Source organism: Zeus faber (genome assembly GCF_960531495.2).
Source record: "Zeus faber genome assembly, chromosome: 2".
In the NCBI taxonomy this organism is placed as follows: domain Eukaryota; kingdom Metazoa; phylum Chordata; class Actinopteri; order Zeiformes; family Zeidae; genus Zeus; species Zeus faber.
The window spans coordinates 13,400,005-13,411,430 of record NC_137189.1 but is presented as its reverse complement, the minus strand read 5'-3'; the positions used below and the strand labels follow the sequence as shown (position 1 = coordinate 13,411,430).

The 11,426-nt window shown below is 43.2% G+C and overlaps 1 protein-coding gene across 1 annotated transcript; it reads left to right on the top strand.

The window, feature by feature from the left end:
- The first annotated feature begins 1,160 nt into the window (after window positions 1-1,160).
- LOC307247932 (transforming growth factor beta-3 proprotein-like) lies at window positions 1,161-11,136 on the top strand. The gene is made up of 7 exons (XM_080024084.1): window positions 1,161-1,953; window positions 5,664-5,827; window positions 7,013-7,142; window positions 7,243-7,350; window positions 7,957-8,122; window positions 8,456-8,609; window positions 8,992-11,136. Exons 1-7 carry the CDS (start codon window positions 1,590-1,592, stop codon window positions 9,148-9,150), a joined length of 1,245 nt encoding a protein of 414 aa, XP_079880210.1. The 5' UTR covers window positions 1,161-1,589; the 3' UTR covers window positions 9,151-11,136.
- Window positions 11,137-11,426: the final 290 nt, after the last annotated feature.

The window sequence follows — 11,426 nt, the reverse complement described above, 5'->3', positions numbered from 1 at the left end:
TTAGTTTTTGAGATTCCAGTGGCGGAGTGAGCTTTGACCTAAAAGAGGCCTGAGAAACGCCAGCAGAGTGGAGTCATCCTTTGAATGGAGATCAAATAGTTTAGTTAAAAAGATAATAATATTAATAACACACACACACACACACACACACACACACACACACACACACACACACACACACACACACACACACACACACACACACACACACACACACACACACACACACGTAAGATGGAATAACTCTTAAACAATTACAACGTTCCAGGAGTAATTTCTTCCGTCTGGAACAGGATGTCATGGGAAACCTGCCTTTAAGGACGAAGAGCGTCAGGTGATTTGAAATATGAAGTTATAACTGTGACGATTTTACTGTGTGCTTGCGACCTGGGAGAAGAAAAACAGGGGGGGGGGGGGAATCACATCTGCAGTTCTCTGACATGTTTTTCGTCCTTTTGTCAGAATAACAGTCCAATAACAGACACACCGACTCCAAGTTATTTTGAAGCAAACGTGTCAACAGTAGAAGTTTCCAAATGCAATTTCACAGAAACCACTAGGGGGTATACTGCTGTTTGATTTATTAAAAAAAATTTGACATCAGTAATCAACGAATCAAATTATTCAGTCTCTAAACTGAAGATTTTTTTTTAACCATGGATATTTTTAAATAATCACGAGCAAGCCAAAAGAATATCAACGCAACAGGCAACTGGAAGGTTCCCAAACCGGGGTCCGCGGCCCCCTGGGGGTCCTCACGGGAATTGCAGGGGGTCCGCAGCAAAATTCCAATTTTCCATTAGAAGCAAAGTTATTCATTTGTTTTCCATTATTTCTTTATTTCACAAATAATAAATTTTCCATTTATGATATATATTTTGTCATAAAATATCTTTATTTTTTAAATATGCAGCGACGTTTAACACCAACCGTTCAGGAACCCCTGCTCTACAATAAAACAACAACCTTAAAGTATTTCCCCCCCGCAGTTTACGAATGTAATGTCTGGATGTTTCTTCCATGAGTGGTGGTGCCGAGCAGCGCTCTTCTTTTATGGAACTATGATTTGGCTTTTTGGGGGATGCTACTCCCCGGTCCCTCCTCCATCCAACGTCAGGACCAGTGGTATAAAGCCCGGCGCGGGCCGTGCAGACCGCTCACTCTCACCTCTCCAACCCGACCACCTGTTGTCCCGGCAATATCTGTTCATGAGAAAGAAAAGGAAAAAAATGTGTTGAGCTGAGGACCAAAGGAAAAAACAAAACCCCCAAAACGGTCGGACCGGGAAGGCTGAGGATGCGGGGAGGGAAGCTGCGGAGCCGCGCATCACGTTTGGACCGGACCGTGCCGCCCGATTGAAGCCCACCCATGCGCCGCCCGGAGTGCGCTCCACTCGCTGCTGGACGTTCATTTGAATAATGTCTAATGAGAGAAGCCCGACCTGGATTAAAGCGAGAAAGGCACTGGCACAGGAGAGTCAATCAGGGAAGGGACGTTCAGTGATCACACGAATATAGATTCAAACCACAAACAACCGATTCTCTCGCGGCAGCATCCCCACCCAACGTTCCCCCAGCGAAGCCAAGCCAATGCGGAGGGGGAAGATGCGTCTGGGCAAAGCGTTCTTGTTCGTCCCGCTCCTCCTCAACTGCGTGGCCCTCGGCCTGTCCCTGTCCACCTGCGCCACCGTGGACATCGACCACGTGAAGAGGAAGCGGGTGGAGGCGATCCGGGGCCAGATCCTGAGCAAGCTGCGGCTGACCAGCCCCCCGGAGGCCCTGGGCCCGAGTCAGGTCCCCTACCAGGTCCAGGCTCTGTACAACAGCACCAGGGAGCTGCTGGAGGAGCTGGCCCGGGAGCGCCAGCAGAGCTGCGGCCAGGACAACACGGAGACGGAGTACTACGCCAAGGAGATCTACAAGTTCAACATGGTCCACGGGCCCCCGGAGAACAGTGAGTGGCTCTTTACTTTCCCCCCGCGTCCAGTCGGTGGCGTTGCAGCAACGCTGCGAGACGCCGGAACGATTCGTTCTTAGCGAACGATGCGTTTTGAGTGACTCGCAATTCGGGAATCGCTCCCGCAAACTGTAAATAATTACCCGGGATCAATTTAAAGTCCAAGGCAAACATTGGCCAAGTCATTCGGCGTCATTTATATTGATGATGACTGATTCACACTTTCGCATTCCATCAAACTACATCATTTCGACAAGGGTGAATTGCTTTTGTGATTCACACGTTTTTTTCTGCCAAAACACATATTTTGGGGATCATTTGGCGCTGTGATTTTCTGGGCTACGCATTTTCCATTCTTCCGCCTAGGTGAATAATTTTGACAGAATAAGTAGGTTCACAACTCCGAGCCAACGCGCTGGAAGCCCTCCCCCGCTCACCGCGCGTTACACCAACTCAATCGAATAAACGAAGAGTCGGAAAATAAAACGAAGCTTTGTTTTTTTTTTTTTTGTTTTACCGAGTGACTCGTCACGAACCGAATCTGAAAAAAAGAGTCTAACCTTTCATCACTACACTATGAAGCTGGTGCTCAATATTAATTACGTAATTAAATCTAATACAGATGCGGGTTTTTTTTAAATCAGACTACTAAGTCCCTACAAGAGAAATTCAATCATATTGAGGCTCATTTAAGGCAATTTATTCATTAAGTTAGTAATTAATATGTAATTATTACGTAATTAATAATATAATGAATAGTAATTGAGCCTCGTTGTGATTTGCTCTCTTGTGAAGGCATTTCATCATTAAAAAATTGTTTTGATTATGTATCAATTTCATATTGTTAAAGTAATTCATACATAATTATAACGTCATTGGGCGTCAATGTGATTGTTGCCCCTGAAATGTTTATCCCATTTTCTTTGTCACCTCAGGGGCCTGCAGCAGCCTTAGGTTTTTAGTCAACGCAGCCACTGACCGACCTGTTATAATCCTACACCAGTGTTCCAGGAAAGCCTCTCTCCTCCTCCTCCTCCTCCTCCTCCTCCTCTTTCTCCTCCCTTCACTCTTCATCCTCCTCTCTTTTTTTTCCCCCCTCCGTGGACCTTGTCCCTCTCCCCAGATGTTCCCATTTCCGTTCCAGCCGGGCCTAAATGAGAGGGACATCTGCCCGGGCGCATGGGGATGCCTTTAAGAGAAGGGATAGGAAAAGTTAACGGAGGTGGACAGGAAAAGTTAGCTGATGGAAGGACCTCCTGATTAGCCTGGCTGGAAAAACCCCCTTTGTCTCTCTCTCTCTCTCTCTCTCTCTCTCTCTCTCTCGCTCTCTCTCTCTTTCTCTCCCCCTCTCTCTTTCTTTCCGCTTAACTCCGTCTGCCTAGGAGGAGGGCATTTGGTAAAAATGTTTGTTCATTCACCGCTAATATCATCATGTCAGAAGTTCTTATTACATTACAGGATCATGCTGCAATCAATGCAGTCCCTCTGTAATCGCTTTATTAGGGCAGGCCAATGTGTCACAAAATCTTTAGTGATATTGTGTCACAATTCCAAACTGTGATACAAACATTTTAGTCTTTCTCATGATTCCTCAGCCCTCAGATTTTTTGAGGGGGTATCATTTGAAAACAAGTTTTATTATATTGTTTAATACATAGTTCAATGCATAAACCTCAGTAAGACTCTTCAACATGTCACTTTTTGTTTTGATTCAGTGCATAGTTGTAATATTTGCACTGTGCCTGGCTATGTAGTGTTTTGGCCATTTCTTTGTCAATACACTTGATATGCTCTATAACTATAGTAAAATTATATGGATTGTGGTCATAACTTAGGAATTCACCTAAAATATAGTTTGAACGGGTGACCTTTGCAGAAATAAAATATTCTGGGAAGATGGGTTTGAGCCGAGCCAAAACCATTACATCACATTCTCTTTGAAATCAACAGGTATTTATCACAAGTCCCATTTTTCGTCAGTAACATCATGTGTTGATTTCTACAAATTCAATTTGAACAAAATAGTCCTATTCTCCTGTCTAGTGAGGGTGTTCTGGTGAAGAGTCTGGCTTTAGAGGTACACTTGGCACCGCTCGGGGCCAAGTCAAATTACATTGATTTGCATCCACTCCTTAAAGAGCGTAAAACGATCATTCTTTGTTTTGTTTTGTTTTTTTTCTTCCATTTCTGCTTCACTTGGTCATAAACAGACATAGCACATGTTGGGAGGCAAAAGTTGTTGAATTGTTCAAGCTTTTGTACACTGTCAGTCTTCTAAAGGAGGCCTAGGTGTTCATTATGGTTAGAAGAGATTCCAAATCAGTATCAATTTATTCCACCAAGTACATTTTCATATACAAGGGATTTGACATGGTGAGGTTTGATTGGTTTCTCTACATACAATTACCATAAAGGAACCTTAACAGTCTGAAAAATTACATAAAATAAAATCAAATAGAAAAATCAAATAGAAAAATTACACAAAATAAAATTACATAAAATATATATTTTGTATTTTCAACCTTAAATCTACTTTTAAAGCTAACCTTAAAGCTGCATATAATTACATTCTACTACCTTACTGCTTTACCACACACTCCTTTTCACCTTGATGGTACTTCTAAGTGAGTTTTTCTTCTCAAGGTGTTTTATAATGGTGTGAAATACTGAGTGGACCATCTTCCTGTGTTTTCTCACACACACACACACACACATCCGTTTCACAAGTACTCGAACAGCACAGGAACTGCCGTGAAAATCAGACCATACACTGCAAGTAATTCTTCCGTTATGGAGACACCTTTTACTCTAACAGGCCTGGAAAGGCCGGCTTCACAGAAACAAATTTTCAACGAGTCCAGTGACATCACCCTCTTTCCGCAGTTTACGTGGGCAAATACACATTTGGTTCTGACAACTCTGCCGAAATGCGGTACGGTCAAACCGTTGCCCCACGATCAGAGGAAAACTCTGTAAACCGGATTGAATCCCTGACAGGTGCAAACGGAGCAGAAAGCTGCAGCAATAAAAGCAAATTACTCCAGCGAACGGCCAGACGTCTTGAGACATTAAAGGCTCTCCTTTTATAGAATGGTACGCGTATCTGGCGTATACGCCGGCGGGGGGATTGAGGTTAGGTGTTGTGGAAAAGTCATCATGGTCGGAGGGTTTCTGACAGGGTCCAGAAAGTGGTCACCGAGACCAAGGATAGCAGGGGTTTGATACGCAGATACCAGGAAGGTGAAGTCATAACGCAAACTGGCTGCTGGTCACTGCACTTTAAGTTCCATAGGGAAAAATCATTCTATCATCTCATTCTATTCTATTCTATTCTATTCTATTCTAGGCTTGTTACCGTTTACCACAAAGTACACTGGTCTTTAAAATGGTCCACTGCCATAACTGATAACATCATCACATTTAGTACTGGCCAGTGCATAGAAAAACAGCTTCCAGAAAATGGGCAATTATACAGTAATGACTGAAAGATTTTCATTTAATCCTTTGTTATTATTTCATATCATTGTTATTTGACAAAACAGCAGCATGTGAGGTGTAGTTATATCTTTTCTATATATGTCTCCTGATATTCTAAAATATCAGGAGACACAACATTGGCATTTTCATCGAAAGCAATCTGGACAATGTGACTAAGTTCAGGTCCTTAGATAATACTAACAATTGCTGTTGTATTGTCCTCGTTGCAGACGACCTGCCCTACTGTTCGAAAGGAATCACCTCCAAAGTGTTCCGCTTCAACGTCTCGGCCATGGAGAGGAACTCCACCAACCTGTTCAGGGCAGAGTTTCGGGCTCTGAGGATCCCCAACTCGGAGGCCAAGAGGAACGAGCAGCGAATCGAGCTCTACCAGGTGTGTAAAGGTACCGTTTCCATGTCCTTCTACCGAGTCCCGTGGCGTCTAGCGAAAAGGTTACAAATAAAAACTGTAAATAGTTCATGGGAGTAGCGACCTTCATGTGAACCTCAGGATTATGTGGGTGTTCACAGAATGACTATAAAGGAGGAGTCACATTATAACATTATTCATTCATTTCGCTGTGGTTATGGTCCAGCAACCAGACAAAAACCTGTCAGTACTGGGAAAAGTTAAAGAGGGGTACTGTGCGTACGGTGCAAGCTACTTTCCGGCTTCTAGGACCTGAAATACATAAATGTGCTACCTCTTCGGCTCATTTAGCAGCTCTGGACAACTTCACCATTCCGCCCTTGAGTTCTGAAATATTCAAGGTTCACACGATCACTACAAGCGCTCCGTGTTCTCTATGGGAACGGGGTGCGGAGGCTGACGTTCAGACCGAGACTCAACACGCTGATGTCACAAAAGGATATTAGGGAACGGGTTTAATTGCCCATTTTGCGATACTTTGCCAAAGTACACTGGAACAAGATACTTAACCTTTACCTGCTCCACTCGTCTTGCTCACCCTGCAACGCCAAACAGGGGCTGAGAGAAGAATAATTCTATTATAATAAGGGAGTGAAATCATTGTGCACTTCCTACCTGCAGCCACGCAAAGTCTTCGTAAAGTGCGGCTTGATTTCTTTTGTTTTTTAGAACTCATCAAAAGTGATTCCCATCTTAGGTGAAAACAAATTAGGTTGATAACGTGTCAGAATCTCAGAAACAGAGGTAGCGTGAGAGCTCTGTTGTTTTCTTTTTAAAAGCCGGGTGGTATTGAAGGTATTGGACCGGTCACATCCCATAACGTCATTGTTTAAAATCTCACCCACAGGGCCTTTGGGTAATCATCAAGACATTAAAATCTACTCATCTCCCACATAACTTCCATTCTTCATTTCCTCTTCACATTATATTTATCAATAATGGTCTCCATTTTGGTGCCTTGATAATGATAAGGTATAACCTTTCGCAAGTAAGCGTCTCCTTGGACTCTGAGCCTTTTTTTTTTTCGCCGTCTTTTTTGCCACGTGCTCCAGTTCGATATGTCATTTGCCAGTGTTTCTGTTTTGCTGACCCAGGATTAGATAACTTTGGTCTGTAATGTCAGAGCGGTGACTGATTGCCGGTTTGCAGATCCTGAGGCTGAACGAGCATATTGCCAAACAGCGCTACATTGGAGCCAAGAATGTGCTGACCAGAGGAACGCCGGAGTGGGTCTCCTTCGATGTGACCGAGACGGTTCGGGAATGGCTGATAAGCAGAGGTGGGAGGGAGCTGCTGCGCGTCGCAAACCACCAGACGTCGGTTCCAGAGGAGAGGGCTGAGCTTAGTTGATCATTTTCTGCTATATCTGCTTTTGCCAGGGACCAATTTTGGGTTGGAAATGAGCGTGCACTGCCCCTGTCACACCTTCAACCTAAACGGTGACATCATCGACAACGTGCACGAGGTGCTGGAGGTGAAGTTTAAAGGTAAGCTGGACTCACACCAGACGTGACTCACTAGTGCCTTTTAGCAACGGTGTTATTGCTCGGATTTAAGTGTAGGATTTATTGTCTTTGAGCCGTTTTGGCCGACTTATGCCTGAGTATCTTCTCCAATTTTAAAACTTTTATGGCACCGACCAAATTGCAAGTATTTAAAACTTCTGCTGTTTCTCCCCCCACTCGTGTGAAGTTTCGCATTAATGTGTTGTGTAATTATTTTTAACTTTGTCACTGGGCATAAACGTTTTTAAAGCAGGAAATATGAGCATAAAGAAGCAATTCTGAGTATTTGAGGTTTAAAAAAGCATTAAAAAAATAGTTTATCGTTTAACAACCGTTATAACATGGCTGTGTGGAACACTCTGTTTTGATTGGCCAATAGCTGCAACCGTTAGTTATTTCTGAATAACGACCGCCGTCTGTAAATAATGGCCGTTGTCACGGCAACGACTTCTTTGCCGGGATTGATGTCCCTCGTTTCACGCTGCCTACATGCAACTGCCACTGCTAATGCTAATGCTTTGTATTTGGACTTCTAAGCCCCCTATCCTGCTCCCTGACTCTCAGTTCTTTTTTTGTTCTCTTCGGAAGGCGTGGAAGGAGATGAGGAGCAGAGCCGCTGGGACCTGGATCACTTGAAGAAGCAGAAGGACCAGTTCCAACCTCACCTGATCCTCATGATGATCCCGCCCCACCGCCTGGACACGCAGTCCAAGAGGAGGCGCAAGAGGGCACTGGACACAAATTACTGCTTTTCGTAAGTAAAAGATTCAAGAGGTTTTTTTGTCACATACATATACATACGTTCATACATATATGCAGTGAAAATGTCTTTGCAACGCACCCTGAGATTATGCACAATAGTTACTAAACCGAACATAATAGCTAACCTAATTCCTACATAGCTAACTAACCTAAACGAACTGATTCCTAAAACGTATAGCAGTTAGCGAATAGAATAATATTAATAAAATAAAATAAAAATAAAATAAAACTCAAAAAGAAAAACTGCCTTTGATGACCATCCTGTCCATTTTTGAGAAGTTATACTGTATGCTAAAGTTACTTGTGTTTTGCTCCCGCGTCACAGGAACATGGAGGAGAACTGCTGCGTTCGCCGGCTCTACATTGACTTTCGTCGTGACCTCGACTGGAAATGGATCCACGAGCCCAAGGGATATTTTGCAAACTACTGCTCTGGACCCTGTCCCTACCTGAGGAGCTCTGACACCACGCACAGCACGGTAACTACCACTTAAAGGGGTTTTTCTATCCTCTAATCCTTATTGTAGTGGTTTTATGGCTATAAAAGCCACAGTTCACTCATTATTAAAGCTTTCGTAATTGTTCTCCCCTATAAGAAAACAGCATTAAGACTTCTACACATCTGTGTGTTTGCTTTACATCCTCTGTGAATTGTTCCAGTATTTCATTGACCGTCATTCATCCAATCCATATCCCTGCGATGGGTGAGCCAGGGTTCAATAAGCAAAAGTTAAATCCATCCACAACCACTAAATCAAAAATCATTTACACCTGCCAAATGATGTCACATTGGCATTGTTCGAGTGAAAAAATGAAGTGAATGAATTTCTCTCTCTCTCTCTCTGTTTCACCCTCCTGTAGCTGCTCAGCCTTTACAACACGCTGAATCCCGAAGCGTCCGCCTCCCCCTGCTGCGTCCCTCAGGATCTGGAACCCCTCACCATCCTCTACTACTCCGGACGCACCCCCAAAGTGGAGCAGCTCTCCAACATGATCGTGAAGTCCTGCAAGTGCAGCTGATAATACCTGAAACACACGAAAGAAATGAATGGCGGGATTTCTTTTCGAGCTAGTGACTCGACGCTGATTGCGTTGGATCCTTATGGACACTGTGGACCCTTAGCTGAGAGAAACGCCCGGTGTCCATTTTTGTGCTCGATGGGACTTTTGTAGCCCTAGACTTGAACACCACTCTGAAGGATCCCAGCGAAATACAGAATGAGTTTGAAACTAGGGCCCTATTTGTTTCCTTCAGTCTTTTCTTTCATGCTGCCTTTTGGGATCAATAAATATTTGTAATTTGGGTGGAAGATAAAGCTCTGATAGATGATGAATTCCATCATGGACCCCATTTGACTCCATTGGTGACATTAGTGATTTTCCAGGACTATAGCAATAATATCTCTGCCAAATTACTTTGGTGTAAAAGCTCTCAAACAAACCCCAAAAAATCTAAAAGTCCACCATTAGTCTCCTGCAAATTGTCAATAGAGTAGTTCCGAGCCTGTCGACAAAGCTTCACTTTTTCCAAGCCTTAGGAAACTCAGTGTCCATTGTCAGAAATATAGACTGACTTTGCCCTGAACGGTGAAACGGTCAAATTTTCCCCCCTGACCCGACTTGAGGTTCCCTTCCCTTCAAACAGTGGGCATTATCTTCCGACACAAAGGAGAAAGGACAGACTGAGCTGCTGTATCCAAAGCCATAGCTGTGGTCAGGGGGAAAAAAGAGAGGGCTGTAAGAATGCCTGTTGGATTTGCAATGGAAAGTCAACGAGCAAGAAGGAGTTGAGCCAAGCTTTTCTTTTTTCTCCGCGAGCCACCAAGAAGAGACCCTTTTTTTTTTTTTTTTTTTGTTTCGTTTTGTTGTTATTTTATTTGTCGTCGTCGTCGCGTCTTCGGGAAGGGACGGAGGACGAGGGGACCCGCGTGGAAGCGAAGTACCGTGATGGAAACAAGCCACGAGCACACTGCAACTTCACTGGAAGCTTTCATCCCTGACAGGTTTAAAATTATTTCTGAGACATCAAATAATATGCTGGAAAAGAGCTGAACAGTTGCGCAACGACTTCTTATTAGATTTCTTTTACATTAATGGCAGATTTGCTCTCGTTACGTAACTCCTCTCTTAATAGTGATTGTTTCACTGACTGAAATTTGAAATTTGTATCATTACTTTCCAAGACGAACACATTTTGTAATATAAAACTATGGATATTACTTTGATTTACTTGTTACTTTGAAACGGCCAGGGATGTGTTATATATATATTTACTTTACATTTTGGGTTACCAGTTGTGCGAGTGAAATCTTTGGATCTTAGAAGTATAAATATGCGGTTTACCATTAAAACAGAAAATAGAGGTGTGTTACAGTAGTAAGACAGAAGTACTGCGTAACGTAAGCTAAATTACAAACCGGCATTTATTGCCATCGCAGTGCGGGAATATCACCCCATCAATTCACCGATCACCTTCCACTCCTGCCAGCTGACAAGGAATTCTGAGTACAGTCAGGCCTCTGGTGTTTCTGCCCCCCCCCCCCCCAAAAAAACGAAGAAAAAAAAAAAACACTGCACTCTTTCATTCCCCAGACTCTGTTTGTTTTGGTGCACTTTTACTGCATGAAGCCTAATGGAACATAGAAAGAGAAAAAAAAAAAGGCGAAAGAAGAGGTGGGGGGAGAAAGTTACAACAGAACAGTAGCTGGAAGTACAGTAGGACTTATTCTCTGAGCGAACAGAATGGTTTTGAAGAAAGCCCTTAAGTCCTTTATTCCTAAACACTTATTGCCGCATTAGTCACAGTAGGGAGCGACAGAAAGAGAGAGCGAGAGAGAGAGAGCGACGGTAGGGATGGGAGGCATATTTTTGACGCTGTAGCAGTAAAAAGAAACCCTTGATGGAATAGCTGGTCAGGAGACAAATGTTCAACCATTCCAACAATTGGCCATAAAGATTAGATAATTGGGGCCAGATTTTGGGGGGAAAAAAAAAAAAAAGTAGAAACACTTAACTCAAAGTTAGAATTGATTTATCTCCTCGCAGAGTTTCATGCTAATATTTTATTTACTTGAATCTCACCGACACCACCTGTTTCTATTAGACACATGCAGTACATAATGGTCCAAAGTCATAAATTCAAATAATCTGCCTCGCTTTCCCGGGGAGGGTGTTTTTTTTTTCTTCTTTCGCTAAAGAGCTTTCCCAGAAAAAAAGGCAATGGCCCATTTGTTTTCACTGTTTAATAAGGTGCGGTAATCTTCTTGATATTTTTGTTTTGTCATTACACGTTTGGT